Here is a 23,484-nt window from a genome sequence, read left to right as displayed (position 1 = left end):
CTTGTCCAAGGTCACATGTAAGTGCCAGGATCAACGACATTTGTGGGATTTATGAAGCCTTAAGGCAATACAATAAGTACCAATACAGAATTCTTGAAATCAGATCCAAGCGCTTGGAAGGGACCCAGGAAAGTAAGAGACCTTGAAGCTTAAGGCTCAGCAGCTTCCCAGTGAATTCACCCTGGGCAGCCTTGAGATTTAAACACAGTTTAGTCCCAGGCCGTGCAGTCCTTTCCCTGTTGCCTTGTCTCCTCTTCCTCTACCACGGCTGTTACCAACTGCAGCCTTCACATTCCTGGTCAAAAATACACAAACCCAAGTGAGGAGACTGATATACAGAGGGTGCCTTCCAGAATGTGCTGACTTGGAAAGCTCCATGGAATGTCGCAGTTGCAACATAAATCAACAATGATTCCTGTCACCAGACTTGATGCCTTCCATCTCAAGGAATTACCAGAGGGATATAAAGAACTATCTTCCCAAGGAACTTCAATCACTGCTCTAGGCTTTTCACCAAATTTCATGATATTTCCCAGACCTGGTGACATGGGCACAGACTTGTGCAACAGCCCACTCAGGTCTCCAGGGCCATTTGAGATTAGAACCTGCAATGTCTCATCTCCTATCGTATGACTCTTTCCCTCAGATGATATTAGTTGGTCAAATTTTGACAGGCCCAGTATTTGATTCTTCCTTTCTTCATTATAATCAAGATTTTGCTGTAATCTCCAGGAATGAAAGGGGTAGAGGGATTGAGCAAGCAAACAAATACATCACGAGTGCTTCAGGGAGAAAAGCGTAATAAGCATTGTTTAGTACCCACCCTCTGCCATTGCCTTTGAATAGCCTTGCAGTCCCGTCACAGTCTAGACAATTATTAAGGAATATACTGCATTTTCCCAGCCCTGCTTACTCTATTCTCCCAAACTGGAAACACAAAGCAGATGATGAAGTAGTTCAAATGCCACACCAGGGAGAAGAAAGTATTGAGAAACTATGCCCAACCTCCAGGCAGTTTTCAAACATTCCAGTAAGTGTTCAATTGATTTATCTTGGGCTGGTGTCTTTCCATTGTCTCAAACAAAAGGCCTTCTATGAAAAGACAAAAAGTGGGTTATGAGAGGAGTGGCTAACAAGGCACACTTGGGAAAATCTTAACAAGAGTACAGCCCTCTTGGCTGTACAAGGCAGTGTCCTTGTCCTTGTACTTGGACAAGGCAGTGTCCGCCTTGTATCTACTGGAATGAACCGCAGGATTGACTTCCATTTTCTCAGTGTCAGGCTCTAAACCAGAGTCTGGGGATGGGGCTGATGACACAGGTGCAGTGACTGATGCCCTGGTCAGCCATCTCCTCCATGTTTGTCCTTTGAGCTCAAGTAGAAAGTTTCTATGGTAGTGTTCTCTGATTAGAATGGACTACGAGATTCTGGGCAAAACGATTTTCAGTGATGATGGCTTCCCACAGTTGTTCTTTTGGGTATTTTGTTTGCTTTTGTGTCTAAATAAATTATGTGACAGATAATTATTTGACCAAGACTGTAAAAGCCTTCTCCCATGTTATCTTCCTTTGGGTGTTCATTCTTTGAGTCATAATCATGACAGCTTTCTGTGCAGCTGGGGGTTGCACATTTGTGGTGGAGCCCTTCCATTTGAGACAGCAGTGATTTTTAGAACAAGCTTCCCTAGAGTAAACCCAAGTGTTCTTCCCTGGTACCCATCACTTCTCTGGGGGTGACATCAAAAAGGGCTGTTCTATTCCCCCTGTCAAGTCCCCCTGAAGGCCTTGTCCCCAACTCTTCTTGGGTTGGGTTAGCTATAGTTAATGCTTCCACAATATCTGATGCATATCTTTGTCTTGGAACTTCTATATAGTTTATATTTACCAATTTAATAGCCTTTTCTTCCTAAAAACGTAATATGTAGGTTGATGTGGAATATTAGCAAATTATAGATAACCAAAACTTTTTTTAAAAATGGCTAGCATTGGCCGGGCATGGTGGCTCACACCTGTAATCCCAGCACTTTGGGAGGCCAAGGCGGGCCGATCATGAGGTCAGGAGATTGAGACCATCTTGGCCAATATGGGGAAACTCGTCTCTACTAAAAATACAAAAATTAGCTGGGTGTGGTGGCTTGTGCCTGTAATCCCAGCTACTCGAGAGGCTGAGGCAGGAAAATCGTTTGAACCAGGGAGTAGGAGGTTGCAGTGAGCCCAGATCACGCCACTGCACTCCAGCCTAGTGACAGAGTGAGACTCTGTCTCAAAAATAAATAAACAAATAAATAAATAAATAAACTGGCTAGTATTATTGCACTTACTGCAACCTCTGCCTCCTGGGTTCAGCGATTCTCTTGCCTCAGCCTCCCGAGTAGCTGGGACTACAGGCGCGTGCCACCATGCCCAGCTAATTTTTGTAGTTTTAGTAGAGATGGAGTTTCACCATATTGGCTAGGGTGGTTTTGATCTCTTAACCTCATGATCTGCCCGCCTCGGCCTCCCAAAGTGCTGGGGTTACAGGTGTGAGCCACCACACCCAGCCTGTGTTTCTATATTTCTGTATTTTCTTCAAAGCAAAAGATTAGCTAGTGTTTATTGTTTGGTTAGAGTTTGCCTTTTCAGCCTATTTAGTACACTTCTACTGCATTGTGTTAATGGTTTCCAGGTATTCTGCAGTATGTGGGGAGCTGGCAGTGTGATGAAGGGGACAGGATTCTAGATGAGCTACTCCACTCTGAAGACCCTATGACTGTATCCACTGGCAAGAAGTTTGAATAAAGGCCCTTTTACTCTTTCATGCCAGCTCTTGAAAGAGGCCTAACCAAGGCTCTAAAGAAATTGGATGACTACCTGAACACCCCTCTACCAGAGGAGATTGATGCCAACACTTGTGGGGAAGACAAGGGGTCCCGGCGCAAGTTCCTGGATGGGGATGAGCTGACCCTGGCTGACTGCAATCTGTTGCCCAAGCTCCATGTGGTCAAGGTAAGAGAGCTCTACCCACAGGGGCCTGCAAGATCCAGCTCCATCTTAGGCCCAGGTCACCTGTGTGGATGAGTCAAGGACAGTACCACCTGTTGGTCAAGAACCTGGACCCTGAAGTCAGGTAATAAGGACCCAAGGTCACCCTCTGCTGCTTATTGGCTGTGCGGCCTCCTTGAGCTTCAGTTTTCATTTATAAAATAGGCATATATTGCTTACTTCAAGTGTTGGTGGAAGAGTAAATACAGCGTGAAAGTGCTTGGCATATTGTGGGGGCTTAATATGTGTAATAGTCGCAATTATCATTGTTGTATACAGTCATATCACTCCAAAGGCCTCTTCCTCATAGGATTTCCCTGGCTACACCCCTACAGCTCTATTAAATGTGCCCTCATATGCATTTTTTCTTTGTGCACAGACCCACCTTCTCACTTCCTCCAGCAGCTTCCTAAGGTGAGCCCACATTATTTTCCTCATCTACCAAATGAAGAGGTGGAGGTTGCAAGAAGTGATGTCACTTTCTTGCTATCATTGCACTTACTAACCATTTGCAGCATGTAGTGTCATCCTCTCCTATACAACAAACCCTGGGAATCTGAGAGTTGGAAAGGACATTTAGAGGTCATCCAAAACAATCTCCCACTTCAACCTGAACCACTTTCTGCTGTTTCTGTGACAGGCTTCTGTGAAGCTGTGACTGCAGCCTCTGAGAACGAGGAGCCCTCTGCTTAATGAGCCAGGCCTACCATGTTAGATAGCTCTGATTATTAAATCATTGTTCTTTACAATGAGCCCAAGCATGCCTCCCTGCTATCCATTTGTTCTCTAGAGTAACAGAGAACAGCTTTGCTTGCCTTCACCTCATTTGAAGACAGTAGTTGTATCCCCTAAGCTCTGTAAATGAGCACTTCTTCCCCCATTCTTTCCTGACCCTCGTCAGCCTAGTATCAGATAGCCATACTGTGCTCTATTTTACACATGCTTATATCTCACTGTCTCAGCCAGACAGCAAACTCTGTGAGGAAAGGACCTTTTTAAAGTGTGATGGTGGGCACACAGTGGTCCTTCAATAAATACTCATTGATTGATCATTTGATCACCTGGTGTAAGTCTTTATGATATCCAGTTTATTTCTATGCTTCACTGAGAAGACTCAGATTCAATCATCTGTCAGCTGAGTATATGCCTATTATTTTTCAGCTCAAGTCCCGAGTCAAAAATGCTATCTCCTCTCCAACCAGAGCATGTACCAGCTTGAGCTGAAGTCACTCAGTTGTGTGTACACTGGTGTTTCCGTATGCCTTAGAGCTGAAGACTGAGAGGGAATCATGCATAAAAATGGAGTGGGCAAATACAACCTATTTAGAAAAAAACATTTTGGATTTGGGGCCAAGCCAATAGTTACTTGTAGGTCCAGCCAATCTATGTCTCTTTGAAGTTATTAACTACTGCATGCCCCACCCCTCATCCTTTATTCTTCTTCTCCTTAGGAACAAGTACCTCTGAAAGGGATGATATAATTCCAGCTCAGTCACACTGTGTCAGAGTGATACAATGCAAAGATCAGGAGACCCGAGTTCCAGTCCTATATTTGCTGCCAACTAGCAGCATGAGCTAAGGCACATCATTTAATCTTTTTGGAATTCATTTTTCTCGTGCCTAGAAGAACAGAAGTGGATTGTATTCCTTCTTGCCTTCTTTCCCTTTCTTCTTTCCCTCCTTCTTTCCTTTTCTCTTGCTCAAACATGTATTCACTACCACTCAAAAACCATTTGTTGAACAAAGCAAACAAATGAATCTCCCAAGCCTTGGGCTTCATCCTGTGGTTTCCTCAATTCCCACCTGCCTTAAATTATTCAGTGAAGCCCTGTCCTTGGAGAAAATTCAGTGGGTGGTTAACCCAGAGAAGCTGGGGATCAAAAAGAAGATGGCCAATGAAAGAACAAAGGCCAGCCCTTGGCCCCTATCTCTTTGGATTTCTGCTGATCCAGCTTATCAGATCCCAGAAACCTGGCAAACCTCTAAAGTTCACAAAGAGCAAAGGGGAAGCCAAGTCAGGCCTCCAGTTTGGCTTCGGATGCCAAAACTTAATCTGGGCTGTGGGAGCTAACTGTTTTCATATGAAAGAGCAAATTCAGAACATGAGCATGGAAGTCCCTGTGAACGTCAGATCTCCGTGTGCATCCTTACCCCCTTGCTGCTTTCATGCTCACTCTCCTCTTGCCTGGCTCGCTTTCAGGTTTATCTCCATCCCTGGAAGCAGAGTTGCTCTGGCCCAGGCTCTCCATGAGAGTTTGGCTTGAACATTCATTGTCTGGCCCCCTCCTAGTTCTCATCTCCCAAAGTCAAGCCAATGTGTGAAGAAATGACCAGCTCAGCAGCCAAGGCCTAGGGTGCACAGGTCTTCGTTGGGAGAGGCATCTGCAGGCCTTTCCTTGCCCACTGGGATCCTTGCCTAGCATAGTGACGATGTTCAGCCCTGGAGACAAACAAGAAGGGGAACACCAACATCAATATAAGTATATATTTACAAATTGCATTTCTTCTGTATTGAAGCTAACATTTTGCCCTTTAAAATCCTGAAAATAAAATTCCAGTATGAAATGACTTGAGGCTACTCTATGAATCAGTGTGTCACTGTGAAAAATACTTTTGGATCCCTTTATCTTATTGGAGACCTTTTTCATCCACTCTGATAAATTCCAGCCAGTTCTCTTGGTCAGGCCACCATTCCTGCATGAATTTGCTCTTAGGCAAGACAGCCTCTTCTCAAAGGAACTTGGCCCAACCCAAGGGATCATCATCTTTCAGTGAACAGAAAGGGACTGGGGAGATATCGTGGTGGCATCTTTCATTGTGAGAGCTTTATCAAAGGACTCGGACTTCATCACCCTTGCTTGTAGTTACCTAAGCCAGACAGAACAGTGTGGGGGTGGCCTCTTTGGTGCCCACACCAAACCAGTTATTTTAACAGAGAGAATTTAAGGAAGTACTATGTACTAAAGAACTGGAAAGGCAAAATATACTAGAAGGTTCTACCTTCAAGAGGCAGCTACTACTCCTAGGGCAGGAGGAACAAAGGGAAGAGGTTGGAATTATTAAAACTTACAAACTTAGGGGCTCTGTAGATGAGGGACCCTGCAGAGCTGAATGTGGGTGAAAGTGATGCTCAGCTGGTGCCAGGGTCCAAGCTCAGGTTGGCTGGGATCCAGCCTCTAAAGCAGAGTCCCTGCTATGTGCTGGCCTCTCTGCGTGGGTATGATGATGTGGTCCTGTGAGTATTGACAAAATAGCAAACTGGATTCAGCTGCTGCTCCCAGAAATAAATGGAGACTGACAGAAAGAGGAAGCTGAAAAGCATGGGCTTCTCCCTCCCTTCTCCTCCTCCAACCTTGCTGGCTCTCTCCAGTAACTCCTCTTGGCAGAACCTAACAGGATTCACTGGCAAAGAAGAGATGTGATCTGCTCAGTCCTAGCCCCAGCATCACAAAAAATAGTAAATAGAAGAGTAGGTTTGGAGACAAGCAACAATAGATTAATGGCTGGAACATGAGGGATTCTGAGTAGACCGACCCATTGTTTTATCAGCTATGTAGGGCTGAGTAGTAAAGTAGAAAGAACTGTGGATTATAAAGCAAGGACTGTAATAAATATTAATGGTAACTCAATAGATATTGGTTAAATTAATTAATTTATCATATAACATTAAGTCACATAATCTCTTGTAGCTTCAGTTTGCTCATTGCTAGGGATCTTCAGTCTTTAAAATTATTTTATTACACTTGACACTAGAGAACCTTGTCTGATGTACAGATAAGATTGTAAATTTTGAATCCCAACCTATTTAATCTCCCTTTGTCTTGATTTTCTCATCTGTAAATGGGAATATAATAGATTCTTCCTTATGGGATTATTTAGAGATTTAAGTACCTTGCAAAGTACTTAAAGCAGTCCCTGGAACAGAGCACACAGTGAATAAATATTTGTTATTATCATTCCTCTGATCAACATCATTATTGAGATTATCAAGGAGTACAGAAGTGAAGAAGCTGTGATTGCTATCCTTACACTGCCCACAAGCTAGAAAAAAATAGGGTACTGAAACAGTAATCATGATTCAGAATAGATTATAGCTCAGTGTTATAATAGAAGTTCAACACTGGCCTAGGTGCATAGAGGGGAAAAAATGTTCCCAAATGTCTGTGAACATGTCTGCAACAGTGAGTTTTTCATCCATCAAGTCATCGTCATCGTTCACTTCAGCACAAACTTTCTGGGAAACTCTGCATATTACCAGCACCAAAATGAAGAAGAAAGCCCAGAGTGACTGATCTGGGGCTTCTCTGAATGGGAGGATCCCAGGGTCGATGGTCTAGGGCCCTCTCTGAAAATGAAAGCAAGGTAGAAGGTGGATATACAGATACAAGAAATCCAGAGAACACCTGTGAGATACCATATAAAATGAATTTCACCAAGGCATATAGCCACCAAACTGTCCAAGGTCAATGCCAAAGAAAAAAGTCTTAAAGGCAGCTAGAGAAAAAGGTCAGAACACATACAAATGGAACCCCATCAGGCTAACAGCAGACTTCTCAGCAGAAATATTGCAAGCCAGAAGAGATTGAGGGCCTATTTTCAGCATTCTTAAAGAAAGAAATTCCAACCAAGAGTTTCATATCCCACCAAACTAAGCTTCGTAAACAAAGGAGAAATAAAATCTTTTCCAGACAAGCAAGTGCTAAGGGAATTTATTACCATTAGACCATACTTACAAGAGATCCTTAAGGGACTTCTAAACATGGAAACAAAGAATGATACCTGCTACCACAAAAACACACTTGTAAATAGCCAACAGACCCTATAAAGAAAGCACACAATAGAAACTACAAAGTAACCAGCTAACAGCTTCACGAAAAGATCAAAACCTCACATATCAATATTAACCTTGAATGTAAATGATCTAAGTGCCCCACTTGAAAGGCATAGAGTGGCAATTTGGATAAAAAATAAGAGCCACTCATCTGCTGTCTTCAAGAGACCCCTCTCATATGTAACAACACACATAGGTTCAAAGTAAAGGGCTGAAGAAAGATCTATTACACAAATGGAACATAAAAAAGAGCAGGGGTCACTATTCTCATATCAGGTAAAAAATACCACAAACCAACAATAGTGAAAAAAAAAAAAAGAACAAAGAAGGGCATTACATAATAGTAAAGGGGTGAATACAACAAGAAGACTTAACCATTCTAAATATATACACACCCAACATTGGAGCACCCAGGTTCACAAAACAAGTACTTCTAGACCTATGAAAAGACTTAGCAACAACACACAATAATAATGGGGGACTTCAACAACTCACTAACAACATTAGACAGATCTTCGAGGCAGAAAACTAACAAAGATATTCTGGACTCAAATTCAACACTTGACAATTGGACATAACAGACATCTACTGAATACTCCACCCATTGACCATAGAATATACATTCCTTTCATCCGCACACAGAACATACTCCAAGATCAACCACATGCTCAGTCATAAAGCAAATCTCAATAAATTAAAAAAAATAGAAATCATATCAATCATACTCTTGGACCACAGTGGAACAAAAATAGAAATCAACACCAAGAAGATGTCTCAAAATCACACAATTACATGAAATTAAACAACTCACTCCTGAATTACTTTTGTGTAAACAATAAAATTACGGCAAAAGTAAAAACATTCTTTGAAATAAATGAAAACAAAGACACAACATACCAAAATCTCTAGGATGTAGCAAAAGCAATATTACAAGGAAAGTTTATAGCACGAAATGCCCACCTCAAAAAGTTAGAAAGATCTCAAATTGACAAAGTAACATCACACCTACAGGAACTAGAAAAACAGGAACAAACTAACCTCAAAGCTAGTATAATAAAAGAAATAACTAAAATCAGAGCAGAACTGAATGAAATTGAGACCCAAAAATCCATACAAAGAATCAATGAAACCAAAAGTTGGTTTTTTGAAAGGATAAAGAAGATCCATAAACCATTATCTAGATTAACAAAAAAAAAAAAAAGAAAATCCAAATAAGCACAATCAGAAATGACAAAGAAGACATTACAACTGAGCTCACAGAAATACAGAAGATCCTTAAAGACTATTATGAACATCCCTATGCACACAAACTAGAAAACCTAGAGGAAATGCATAAATTCCTAGAAATACACTTTTCATTTGCCTTGAAAACTGGAACAAGACAAGGATACCCACTCACCGCTCCTATTCAACATCATAGTGGAAGTCCAGAGCAATCGGGCAAGAGAAAGAAATAAAAGGCCTGCAAGTAGGAAAATAAGAAGTTAAATTCTCTCTTTACTGATTATGATTCTATTTCTTGAAAACCCTACAGACTTCACCAAAAGGCTCCTGGAACTGATCAACAACTTCAGTAAAGGTTCAGTATACAAAGTCAATATTCCAAGATTGAATTGGGAAGAAATTGAAACCCTGAACATACTAATTGAGTTATGAAATTGAATCAGTAATTTAAAAAACCTACCAACCAGTAAAAGCCCCAGACTAGATGGATTCACAGCTGAATTTTACCTGACATACAAAGAAGAACCAGTACCAATCGTACTTAAACTATTCCAAAATATCAAGGAAGGACTCCTTCCTAATTCATTCTATGAAGCTAGCACCACCCTGATACCAAAACCTGACAAAGACACAATGAAAAAAGAAAACTTCAAGCCAATATCCCTGATGGACATAGACACAAAAAAGTTACAACAAAATACTAGCAAACCAAATCCAGCAGCACATCAAACAGTTAATTCACATTGATCAAATAGGCTTCTTCTTAGGATGCATGGTTGGTTCAACATACACAAATCAATAAATGTTATTCGCCACATAAACAGAATTAAAAACAAAAACGAAATGATCATCTCAATAGACACAGAAAAAACTTCGGATAAAATTCAACATCCCTTCATGACAAAAACCTTCAATAAATTAGGCATTAAAGGAACACCCCTCAAAATAATAAGAGCCATCTATCTATGACAAATCTGCAGCCAACATCTTACTGAATGGGCGAAAACTGGGATAATTCCCCTTGAAAACTGGAACAAGACAAGGATGCCCACTCTCACCACTCCTATTCAACGTAGTAGTGGAAGTCCTTGCCAGAGAAATCAGGCAAGATAAAGAAATAAAAGGCATACAAATAGGAAAAGAAGAAGTCAAATTCTCTCTCTTTACTGGTGATGTGATTCTATTCCTCAAAAACCCTAAAGACTTCACCAGAAGGCTTCTGGAACTGATAAACAACTTCAGTAAAGTCTCAGTATAAAAAGTCAATGTGGCCGGGCACAGTGGCTCATGCCTGTAATCCCAGCACTTTGGGAGGCTGAGGCAGGCGGATCGACTGAGGTCGGAAGTTCGAGACCAGCCTGACCAACATGGAGAAACCCTGTCTCTACTAAAAACACAAAATTAGCTGGGCATGGTGGCACATGCCTGTAATCCCAGCTACTCAGGAGGCTGAGGCAGGAGAATCGCTTGAATCCAGGAAGCACAGGTTGCAGTGAGCAGAGATTGCACCATTGCACTACAGCCTGGGCAACAAGAGCGAAACTCCATCTCAAAAAAAAAAAAAAAAAAAAAGTCAATGTACAAAAATCAGTAGCATTTCTGTATGCTAACATATTAAAGTTGAGAGCCAAATCAAGAACATACTCCGATTTATAATAGCTGCAAAAATAAAATAAAATAAAATATCTAGGACTACATCTAACCAGGGAGTTAAAATCTCTACAAGGGGAGCTATAAAACACTACTTAAGGAAATCGCAGCTGACACAAACAAATGGAAAAACATTCCATGCTCATAAACTGGAAGAAATAATATTGATAAAATGGCCATACTGTCCAAAGCAATATGCAGATTCAATGCCATTCCTATCAAGCTACCAATGTCATTTTTCACATAACTAGAAAAAACTATTCTAAAAATTCGTGTGGAACCAAAAATGAGCCTGAATAGCCAAAGCCACCCTACGCAAAAAGAACAAAGCTGGAGGTGTCACATTACCTGACTTCAAACTGCACTATAAGGCTACAGTAACCAAAACAACATGGTACTTGCACAAAAACAGACACATAGATGAATGGAACAGAACAGAGAACCCAGAAATAAAGCCACACACCTACAGTCATCTGATCTTCCACAAAATTGACAAAAATAAGCAATGGGGAAAGGACTTCGTATTCAATAAATGGTTTTGGAATAGCTGACTATCCCTATGCAGAAGAATGAAACTGTACCCCTACCTTTCATCATATACAAAAAGTAACTCAATATGGATTAAAGATTTACCTCAACTTGTAAGAATCTTAGAAGAAAACCAGGAAACATTCTATACATCAGTTTTGGGAAGTAATTTATGATGAAGTTACAAAAGCAATTGCAACAAAAATAAAAATTGACAAGTGGGACTTAATTATACTAAAGAGCTTCTGCACATAGAAACTATCAACAGAGTGAACAGTTAGCCCACAGAATGGGAGGAAGTATTTGCAAACTATGCATCTGACAAAGGTCTAATATCCAGAATCTATAAGGAACTTAAACAATTGAATAAGCAAAAACCAAATAATACCATTAAAAAGTGGGCAAAAGACATGAGCAGACACTTCTCAAAAAAAGACATAATAAGTGGCCAACAAACATTTAAAAAAAAAAAAAAAAGCTCAGTATCACCAGTCACCAGAGAAATGCAAATTAAAAGCACAAGGAGACACCTCCCTCACACCAGTCAGGATGGCTATGGTTAAAAAGTCAAAAAGCAACAGATGTTGGTTAGTCTGTGGAGAAAAGGGAACACTTATACAGTGTTAATGGGAATGTAAATTAGTTCAGTCACTCTGGAGATTTCTCAAAGAACGAAAAGCAGAACTATCATTTGACCAAGCAATCCCATTACTGGTTATATATCCAAAGGAAAATAAATTGTTTTACCAAAAAAACAATTCATATGCATTCATACATTTATGACAGCTCTCTTCACAATAGCAAAGACATGAAATCAACCTGGGTGCCCATCAACAGTGTACTGAATAAACAAAACATGGTACATATACATCATGGAATACTACATAGCCATGTAAAGAAACAAAGTCATGTCCTTTTTAGCAACATGGATGCAGCTGGAGGCCATTATCCTAAGCAAACTAATGCAAGAACAGAAAACATGAAACTACATGTTCTGACTTATAAGTAGGAGCTAAGCGATAGGTACTCACCGACATAAAGATGGCAACAATAGACACTGGGGACTACTTGGCAGAGGGATGGAGGGGGCAAGTGTAGAAAAACTATGCTCATTACTTAGGTGACAGGACCAATCATACCCCAAACCTCAGCATCATGCGTTATACCCAGGTAACAAGCCTGCACATGTACCCCCTTGTATCCCCCCCAAAAAAGAGGGAAGGAAGGAAGAGAAGGAGAGAGAGAGTGAGAGAAAGAGAGAGGAAGGATGGAAGGAAGGAAGGAAGGAAGGAAGGAAGGAAGGAAGGAAGGAAGGAAGGAAGGAAGGAGGGAGGGAAGGAAAGAAGGAGGGAAGGAGAGAAGGAGGGAGGGAAGGAAGGAGAGAGGGAGGGAGGGAAGGAGAGAGGGAGGGAGGGAAGGAGAGAGGGAGGGAGGGAGGGACAGAAAAGAGGGAGGGAGGGGAGTCAGAAGTGATACTACTCTCCTGTTACCCCTACCCTAGCCTAGCCTGGAAGGGCTAGAGGAGGACCAGCTAATGTGCAGGCCCTAGTGCACAGTGAAAACAGGGGGGCCCTGTTTAAAAATTATTAAGAATTTCCACACATTGACCCCAGAGCATTAAATCAACAGCAGGGCTCTTCTGAGTGCAAGGTGAGACTGCACAGGTCACAGGTCCATGAAGCTGCCGCAGCTAGAGAGACCTCATTAAAGAAACCATCCTGCTGCCCCCATTAAGAAAATGCATGCAAATGGGTACAAGCTAGGTCTCAATGAATTATAATAATACTTGATGTTTATTGAGTATTTACTATGTGCCAGGCACTCCTCTAAGAATTTGATGTGTATTAACTAATTTATTACTCCAAAGTAGGTTTTATTATTACATCCATTTTAGAGATAAAGAAATTGGAGCTCAGAAAGGTTAAGTAACCTGCCCAATGTCACACAGCTGCTAAGTGGAGCCATGATTGCAAATCCAGTCAGTTGGGATCCAGAGCCCATGCTTTTAATCACTTTGCTCTTGTTTCTCTCAACATAAATGCCACTTCTCCAGAACTCTCCAGTCCACATCCCCCCCGACTGTGGCAAACCAGGGCGAGAACAGAAATCAGTATTTGCTTACTCTTATGTCATAGTCTAAACCTACATATACATTCCAATATCTAACTTGCTTTTCATGGTTTTTTTTCCCTTCTATAAATAAAGAAGGGAAAAACTGGCCTGTGTAAAACAAAGTGAATAAGAGAAAGAAGAAAAGAAAAATTGTTGGTAATTCTATCAATCAGACATAACCGCTGGTAATATACAGGTATATAGACATCTAGCCATCATACATGTTGCTCCAAATGCATTATACTTGAACTTTAAATGTAATAGTCTATCTTGGAGAGTTTTCCAGATCACTAGATTTTCTCAGCAGCATCATTTTTAATGTCCCTCCACTATGCCATTTTATTTGTGTAAGATAATGTATGTATTCATGTATTGTTGCACATTGGTGCTGTGCACCATTTTTGTTATTCAAAATAGCTCTGGGATCATAATTGTGTAGCTAAATCTTTATATCCATCCATGATTATTTCTTGAGAAAAAATTCCTAGAATTTGACACACTAGGTCAAAGGGCAAATTATGTTTACTTAAGAAATTAAATTAAAACAAAACAAAAAGAAGACAGCACTGCCACCTTGCATTTCAAACATATCACTGATGGCCCGTGGTGATGCACGGAGGTTTCCTGCAGTGCACACACACTGGGACGGCCACTAACACGTTCTAATGATTTGTTTCATGCCTTCACACCACCTCTGTCCTGCCATCTCTGTTTTAGATTGTGGCCAAGAAATACCGTAACTATGATATCCCGGCTGAGATGACAGGCCTGTGGCGGTACCTCAAGAACGCCTATGCCCGTGATGAGTTCACCAACACCTGTGCAGCTGACAGTGAGATCGAGTTGGCCTACGCTGATGTCGCCAAACGCCTGAGCCGATCCTGAGCACAGCCATTTTGCCCCATCCCCGCTGCAGAAGGACTCAACCACTCCCCTAAGACTCCAGCTTCATAGACTCCTCTTTATCACTGCCTTGAGGCGCACTTTTTATAATCCAGCCTCATCTTGCTGGTATCATGGGAACTCCAGCCTGCTATCTTTCATGAAGGTCAGCACCATCCCTGGCCTTCTCACATAGGAATCTAGCAGAAATGATAGACACAGTCAGTCCACCTTTCGGCCGGCCAGCCTGATCTGGGCTCAGCATGTTTGGGGTCAGTCAGTGTTGGAGAGCCCACATATGGGATTGCCACTAGCTTCTTCTGCCAATATCAAAATACCTTCTCAGATGCTTTAGAAACATGCAACACCAACTCCTTTTCTACCCTCCTCTCCGTCCATACCTACAAGGCCAAGGACAAATGCCATCTTCATCCTTCTTAGAAAGAGATCTATTACCCCATTATGGGAGACAGAGAGAGTGAAAGGAGGAGTACCGAGCTGGCTATGGACTTGGGTGTCTGGCAAACACAGCTTCAGTCTCACTACTTCTGACACTCTGGTTATTGGGCACTAAGGGCCAGACTGGAAAGTCACTTGAGACACATTCTCAGTTTGTTGCAGTGCCAGGAATGCTGCGCTGCTGCTGCTGCGCACCTGGCCCATGCTGTCCCTGGCTTCCATGCTGTCCAGGCCCTGCCAGAAAAGGAAATTGGCATGCAATTCTAAACTGCAGTGACTGGGATGGGAGGGGAGGGGAGCAGTGTTGATGCCAAAATACCCACGGGGTCTACCAGCCATGGGGTTTGCTTGCTTAGGAGCAGTTGTTTCAGAGGTGATTACAGGCCTGGGTTTGACTGTGCTTACCAATGAGTGGTTTTTGAGCTATGAGAAAGTGGATGGGAGTGGGAGGAGGAGAGACGGGTGAAGACAAAAGAGTTCTTTATGAGCCTCGATGTTCCCTGGTAAACTTTTAAAAAGGCCTTCTCTCATGATCTAAGTCTTGGACTGGTGGCATCATGTAACTGCTAACCTTACAGTAAAAACCCAAGAATGGGTCAAAAATGTCTTCCCAGTTTCTCCAAGCTGCTTCTGGAATGCAGGTCTGTCGGCTGGGTGCTCTCCAGCAGCTGCTCCTGCCTGATTCAACTGTAGCCTGTAATGGGTAAAAGCCACATTTAGGAGGTGGTCTGATCATAGAACACCTTAGGAAGAAAGTCCATGAGACTTTCTGACTAGGAAACCTTGTGGTTTGAACTTGAAGAAAAATGTAGACCCATCTGGGTTAATTTTCCTACAATCTGACTCAACTGCCAGGTGAAAAAAAAAGGAAAAATTTTTAAGCTAATATTTCACTCTTTTGTCATTCTCCTTGAGTTTCATCTCCTAAAAAGCTTACCCAGCCTGAGCTTGGGGACCTGTGCAGAGGAAACTAAGAAAAATGCACTCATCAACTCCCTCTCCCAGTGAATGCCTGGTGAGAAAATCCATTTGCCACAGGCCCTTACCTTCAACAATCCCCCTTCTATAGTGTTCACTGGTAAAGGGTGAGGCTCCCAAGTGCCGGAAAGCCCCTGGACTTGGCTCATTTCTCAGCAAGGGCAGGACAGCACGGGTCCTTTCCATAGAAATATCAACAAATTCTAACCCAAGCAATCCCTGGACCTACCTGCCTCCAGGGATCTCTGAAGAAAAAAAGTGACCCATTGATCAAATCAGAGGAGAGGAAGCAGGAGGTCTCCTAGAGCCCATTGAGGAAGAGGAACTTTCTCAGTAGGACACTTTGTAAGCCTGAGAAAGCTTTGAAAAGGCGGAATGAGTTGATTCATTTCCACCTCTAAAGGAACCTTTCCAGGTCCCCCTGGAAACTGTGCCCTGGAGATGTTTAACAAGGAGAACTGGTGAGGAAAGTGTCCTTTTTTACTGTAGGGAAAAGCCCCAAACTGGCCTCCTGGGGGATGAGGGCTGGAATGATCCCAAAGGCCTTTTAATTAGTGTGAAATCCTGTTGTACTCAGAAATCCTTCCCCGAATTTACAGCACAGGCAGGATGACCTAAGAGGCAGTTTACTTCCCTGAGACCCACAGTTGGGCTGTTCTGGAAACACATCTGTGAATCATAGCCAATTGCCACAGAGAAAACAGAACCAAGCCTCCGGTGAGGCCACTCCACCCCAGAGAAGTCTGCAGAATTCCAAGGACTCGGATTGGATGTTCAGAATTCAGCAACTGGAAAGTCCTTAAAAACAAACAGGCCAAACCAAATCAATATTGCTGTTTCTAGATGTCCCTTCTGTGGTTGAGTTAGTTTTACAGAGATAAATATATTAAGACAAGGAGGTGGGGGTGTTATATGATCAGTGATAGCCATTTGAAAGAGAGGGAGGAGTACAGAAGGAAGGCACTTCTGGGTACTTAATTCAGAAATTTCTTTATATTTCAGCACTGGATTATCATATAATGCAAGTGACTATGGACTAAGAGTTAGTTATGGTGTCTTATGACTAGATTTATTACGGTATATTAAAGTAACAATAATATTAATATTACCTTCCTTTTTTTTTTTTTTTTTTCAAAAGAGATCTTTCTCCAGATACTTCAGCCTGTCTGGCCTTCTTATCATATGTGCAAGCACATCATGTCTCAGCAACAGTGTGGTGAGGTCCTTAGGTGTCCCAAGAACAACTCAGGGAGCACAGGACGGTCTGCAGTTGGGACCCCACACTATACAGATATAGGGTAGGAGGCTTCCTTTTCATTGGTCCTGAATGAATACGAATCACTCAGAAAGCATTTTGGTGGCACAGAAAGGGGATGTATTTGTGTTGAGATCTTATTTTATTTTGTATTTATTTATCTTCTTTGACTTGCACAGCACTATTGGGGGTGGGGGAAGCAGGGTAGTGGGAGACGAAGGCAGAAGCAAGAGTCAAACTCAGAATGACTGAGTTGAATTCACTGTCTATTCAGCGCTGCCTGCTTCTGAGTTTGGCCCAGAGAGAAGGTATTGAGTAAGATTTTAATAACTGTAAAAAGTAAGCTGGATAAGTAAAATCATGATGGATCCAAAGCACAGTTTCTTCATCTCCTGATAAAGAAAGTCAAATGCTTGATAAATTCAGAGTCACAGATGTGAGCATAGCTATATTCTTTTAAACAAGAGGTAGAGTGACCTAGCACTAAGCAAATGAGCTGAAATGTCGGAAACACAGTCCATCAGCTTATTTGGCCACACGATCCCAAACTAGTTTTATCTTGGGAAATGGCCCTGTCCTCAGCATTCCCTTCTTGTGCTGGTGGGGCCAGTGAAGTCTTGATCTTATCAGAAAAAGGCCACACCAAGAGCGAGTTTTCCCAGCCTGCCTTTCCAGGCCCTTATCAAATGAAACAACAGAAGCTCTTCACAGTTCTGTGCCCCATGGCCACTCCACAGACAGACAATATCAAGCATCTTAGAACTGTCATAAGATGGGTCATGCCTGAAATAGATCTTGACCATATGAGAGTCCCAGAAATCAGCAAGGCCTGGACAAATAGAACTAAGAGGGAGGCAGAGGCAGGAAGCTGCAGGTCTATCTTGTAAAGAGTTTAGCATCACTGTGAGAGTGTGTGTCTAAAATTAAATTAAACTAGAAGCAGCAGGTGAGTATTTGGTAAGTACTTCTGTGACTTGCCTCAATTCCCACTGGCCAGGGGCCATCTCAACTGCACGGTGAATCAAGATGCTGGTGTCATCCTCCTTGGAAAAAGGAAATGTTAACCCATGGTTAAAACTAAGTACAATGATTCCCAAGGGATCACTTTCTTATTTTTTTAAATGACATTAAGAAGAATCTTAAGAAAGCATCAGAGAAAGACATGTGCATGTGAAGCACCCTGATTCTGATGTTAGGAAAACTTAAGCAAACAGGACCTGCTGCACACAGCCCCATTGTCTTCTATCCATTTCTCTTTATCATTCAAATCAAGCAACGTGTGCCCTCCTCATCAACACATATTATTCCCCTTTGTCAGTGTGCATCTCCCAGCTTAGTGTCAGGATACTTTCGATTCATAATTATGTATGATCCAAAGTGTGCATAATTTCATTTAATGTTATTTAAAGAAATAGATCCAATTCCTTTCTTGCAACCAAAAATAAATAAAATACGTTGCCTCAATATAAGGTTTGGGCTATTCTGTGTTTCTATAGAAGCAATCTGTTTTTGGTAAAATGTACTTTTAAGGATCCAGTCATCTAAAGTATTTTATGTAGAGTTAGAGATTTCACAATATTGACTATACATATATTTAAAATATAAATTATCCAGCTGATGTTTGAATTTGTCTTACTTTCCTGGCCACCTTGTTGTCCTATTTTATAAGCTGGGGAGCTAACTAGCTTAACAAAAGATGCTTAGCTTTTGTAAAAGAACAAGTGTTTCATTTTACAAAGACACTCCAAATGATAGTTACTTGATTTTCTCAAGACCTTTAACTATGGTGATGAAATAACAGGACTTGCTTTCAAGCCTTAATAAATGTAAAATGCCTTTTAATGAAGATACAGCTGAGTGCTTTCCTCATGAATCTGAACCAATTACAAATTTGTGTTCCAGTCTTGATTGGGTTATTGACTGATTCAAATAAAGTTGGTTTATTTTCAAATATTACAAAAGTGGTCATCTAACTTCTTATTTGAGGTGGGGATTTCCTGTGCTGTTTTAGATGACAAGTATGAAGTACCTTTTTTTTTTTCCACATAAAGGTTAATTTATTTTCCCATTATAAAGGAAAATGTTCATTCTTTTTAAAAATCAAAGCATGCCTGGATAATTTTTATATTTTAGTAGAGACGGGGGTGTCACCATGTTGGCCAGGCTGGCCTCTAACTCCTGACCTCAAGTGATTCGACTGTAATCCCAGCTACTTTGGAGGCTGAGGCAGGAGAATTTCTTGAACCTGGGAGGTGGAGGCTGCAGTGAGCTGAGATTGCACCACTGCACTCCAGCCTGAGTGACACCGACAGAGCGAGACTCCCTCTCAAACAAAGCAAAGCAAAACAAAACAAAAAAAATCAAAAGCAAATGGAAAAGAGGAAGAAAACGAAAAGCACAAAGTTTGTGAACCAGCCATCCTAAAACCAATTTTTTTTTTTGCAAGACTAAATAAACATTCTTTCATAATACTCGGGCTAGGTAAAAAATTATACTGATGCTCTTTCAGTGTCTCATATTTCCCATCTGCATTGTCATCCATGGAGGTAGATCAACAGTGACAGTCCAGGTATGATTTAAAGAATTCCTTAAAATATCATTCTTCTTGTGCCCAGAGCTCTCTGTTGGCTCTCAGTGGCTTGCGTTCCTAGGCTGAAATCCCTATTCTCAACACCACATCACTGACTCTGGGTTCAGGTTCCCAGAGTCCTTAGTAAGCTTTACCTGAAGCCAGTGTGACATCTGATGAAGACTTCTATGAGCATTCACATTGCTAAACGGTAGTCATAACAGCACTTCATTACCTTGGAAGAGATGAAACAGCAGACCCAGGGGTGGATCTTGATGGGAGGGGCAGCCAGGGGCTCAGGACAGGTGCAGTAGATGCAGCTGGTGGTCACCCCACCATCCCAACTCCCATCTTCCACAGGCAGAGCTCTGATTGGGTCAGGAGTCCACCACCTCCCTCCTCCCTACTCCCCCACCCTACACACACACTCCCACCCTCAGATGACTGGAGTGAGGGTGATTTCATCCCCAGTTCCAAGAGTAAAGCACAAATGGTCTGGGCCATCCTGCTGGCTGTGGTTGGTTTCAAAGTGGGCTCCTGACCAAGTTCCGCCCAGTATTGTGAAGGCAGATTTACTCAGGAACTTCTGAGAAATATCCCCTTGTTAAGAAAGTGACTCCTTAGGTCACTGCTTCTGATTGTGGGTATGAGGCCTGGAAGTGCTGCTGTCCTCTGGGGACCCTGAGAGGGTAGCAGCCTCAGGGCAAAGGCAACATGCTGCAAAACGCAGCAAGAGACAGAGACAGAACCTGGGTCCTTGATTTGACCACAGAGTTGCTAAATCAACAAACCCTGAAACTGGTCCTAACTCTGGATTTCCTGTTCTGTAATTCATCCCAGATTGTTTGATGGTGATTTTCTTTTACCCCACGAGTGGCCCAAGGCATTCTAAGTGGTATATTAGCCAAGTTGGTTGTGGTGGTTGTTTTTTTAATAGCCAGTTAGATCATTAGACTGCTCACCCAGGAGGCATCCCAGGCTTCCACTGTGTGAATGTAGGGCATCTGCTCTCCAGGCTGACCAAGAGCTGGGAGCATGGGAGACATCATCTCTCTGTGTCTTGGTTTCCTTAACGGTTCTGTGAAGAAACCAAGGGGCACAGGATGGCAGTGACTGTGCCTAGCATTGAGGAAGACTAAGTCCTGTTCCAGAGAAGCTTCCAGAGAAGTGACATTGGAAATGAGAGTATCTCATTACACTCAAAGTTGTTGTGACCTATGCTGCTTTTATTTATTTCTTTTGTTTTTATGTCTAGTAGCTAACCTACCCAGAGCCCCCAGTAAGTTTTACCTTGTGGGAAAAGGCATGGAGTATTAGACTGGAGAGGTAGGAAGTCAGGACTGAAAACAAAGAAACGAGAATTTGACTCTTAGGTCCATCATTAAATTACTATGTGCCCTTGAGCAAGGCTCCTTTCTGGGCCTCAGTTTCCCGAAGGGAGTTATGAAGGCTCCTTGTCTATGAGATTCTACAATCTCTGATGAAGAGTACTTTTTGGCAATAAAGGGTTATTTTAAGTGGAATGACATTTCAACCAATTGGAACATTCAATCTATTGGAAGGTCTCTCTGTGCTCTTCTTTAATGGAAAGAAGCCAATAACCAGAAAATACATGGCCATCAGGTATTCGTCTATGTGAATTTTTTCTTTTAAAGTAAATTTCAGAGTATGACTTGGAGTCGATTTACATTATATAGGTCTCCTATCCTTCTACTTAGATTCACTGAAATCTACATCCACGTGCAATAAACATGACCCTGAGGCCCTGCAATTGGATTCATTCAGCTGCATTTATTTATGCAAAGAGTAAAGCATACTCAAAATTTGGGAAGATTTTTAATTTAAAAATGTGGAAATGAGAAAAACAAGTTTCAACGTAATCCTCCTTCAAGTAGAATATCTCAATGCCCCAAACACTCTTATTTCCAAATCCATATAGGCCTTGGAGTCTAGACTGCTGAGATGCATAATACAAATGCCATAATAGAGACCAGTTAGAACCCAGTACTATTCCATCTGTGGAGCAGTGCTTGGTTTCACACCATTTTCAGTCTGTCTAGAATTGTTTCCTGTGTGTTAGTCACTGTTACCACCCTGTCCCCAATTACAAACTAAGCTCCTTTAAGAGATAGAGTGTAGGTTATTCAATTTTTGTGCCATGCCTCACCTTGTCTAGCACTCAGCAAATATTAGATGCTCAAAAGTATTTATTAGTGGTTGACTGGAGAGATCATGAGACACTATTGCAGACTTCTGGGTTCACCTTGGATCTCACTCTTCATTTCCTTCTTGTCCCTGACACCCACTGTACCATAATTCTGAAAATAGAGTGAAAACAGAGAGCTAAGGAGAGAAATAGGTGTCTGTGTTAGTTAAATATGCTTCCAAGGTGCTTCTGAAGAACGAATCCTTCTGAAACAGTGTGTACAGCATTTATCTGTCTGGCTGAAAAAATGAAAAGCTACCTAAGCTCATTTTATCACATGGTTTTGATGAGTTAATAATTTAGTCAGTTGTCCAAATTAGCCACAAACTTGTGCCTAGATTAGGTGTTATATTTAGAAACAGGTTAGAAGCTTTGAGGGGAGGGTGATTCTGGATGCTATAGTCCTAGAATTATCTGACTAAATAAGGTTTAAACGAATGCATCTTTTTTCCGCATATAGGTTCATTAGGGAAAATTTTGAAAATACAGATAAGAAATAAAAAATAAATTATACTGGTAATCCTTCTGCCCACAGATAACCACCTTTAATTAGTAAATAATTATTTTCCCAGACTTTTTCTAGTGAGATAGGAATATAAATGTGAATACTTTTTTTTTAACAAAAAGAGAACTGAACCTAACGTACCTTCCTGTCCCCATGATAAACAATTCTGGGGCCAGATATATTTTTCTGTTTCTATGCCAAACAATACTAGGACCAGACAAAAACAACTTGCTACTTTCTCCAGAAAATATTTGCTTACTTATCAAGACCTACAGCTTGCTCAACAATAATTGTCCAAGACCTCACCTTACAGTGCCCATGGATTCAAAGCTTTTACATTATAAACTTTGCCCAATCCCAGCACGTTTTCTGCCTTTTGAGACCCACCTTATAATCATTTGGCCCTAAATGGCCCTAAGACCCTGTAAATATCCTTCCCTTCTGATGTGCTACTAAGACTCTGTCAAGAAGGTGTTCTTCTTTGTTGAAATAAATCTGATAAACTTAGCTTTTCTTGGTCAATAAGTTTTTCTAGCTGTCTTTTTTGAGAATTATCATTAGCCAACACTCTATACAGTTTGTTAATGGGATTTTTTTCATGCATACATCATGAATATCTTTCCATGCCCTTTTTCATCTATAACTTTATTCTTGTGTATTACAATACATTTAACCAGTTTTCTTTATTCAGCCCTTAGGGTCACTCTAATTTTTTACTCAATTGATGCTATAATGAAGTACCAATAAGCTAGCTTCTTCATTATGTCTATTTTTCCCTTAGAATAGATTTCTGGAAGTGGAATTTCTAAGTCAAAAGGCACACCTATTGTAAGGCTCTTGAGATAGATTGCTAAATTTACCTCCAGATTGTTTCAACTTACTCTCTCACCAGCAGACTATGAGTGCTAATTTTCTCACATCATCACCAGTATTGAGATGTATTATTTTTCAATTCTACTCAAATTGATAAGTGAAATATACCTCATGGTTGTCTCTTTATTTAACCATGTGTTGAAGATCTTTCCCAAGGATACAATTCCACTTTCTTTACTATCTTTAGGTTCTCTCTCTCTCAGACACAAGTGTGCTAGTTTCATCCCCTGTAACTTAGCTACATGTCCACGAGACTGCCACACCATGGGATGAGTTGAGTATGAACTGGTTCTTGTGGCAGTTGTTGCTCCCTTTTGGCATATTTTGAAGTAGATGGCAAAACATAGGTTCTTTCTTTAACTAGAACAAGAAAATTAGAAAAAGAAAAATTT

At 41.3% G+C, this 23,484-nt stretch overlaps 1 protein-coding gene across 2 annotated transcripts in view; it reads left to right on the top strand.

The window, feature by feature from the left end:
* The window catches only part of CLIC5 (chloride intracellular channel 5), a 117,825-nt gene extending 98,925 nt beyond the window's left edge, over positions 1-18,900 (top strand). The window contains exons 5-6 of one of the 2 annotated variants that reach the window (XM_004044128.2): positions 2,803-2,984; positions 14,083-18,900. In XM_004044128.2, coding sequence (XP_004044176.1) covers positions 2,803-2,984; positions 14,083-14,250 — 350 coding nt within the window. In that variant the 3' untranslated portion in view covers positions 14,251-18,900. Of the gene's footprint in view, positions 1-2,802; positions 2,985-3,399; positions 3,907-14,082 lie in introns of those variants that run through there. The other variant, XM_055389776.2, reaches the window with a different exon arrangement.
* The last annotated feature ends 4,584 nt before the right edge of the window (positions 18,901-23,484 follow it).

The sequence above is a fragment of the Gorilla gorilla genome, chromosome 5 (genome assembly GCF_029281585.2).
Source record: "Gorilla gorilla gorilla isolate KB3781 chromosome 5, NHGRI_mGorGor1-v2.1_pri, whole genome shotgun sequence".
Lineage (NCBI taxonomy): Eukaryota > Metazoa > Chordata > Mammalia > Primates > Hominidae > Gorilla > Gorilla gorilla.
The sequence above is the reverse complement of the archived record's forward strand: the minus strand, read 5'-3'. Positions and strand labels throughout refer to the sequence as shown.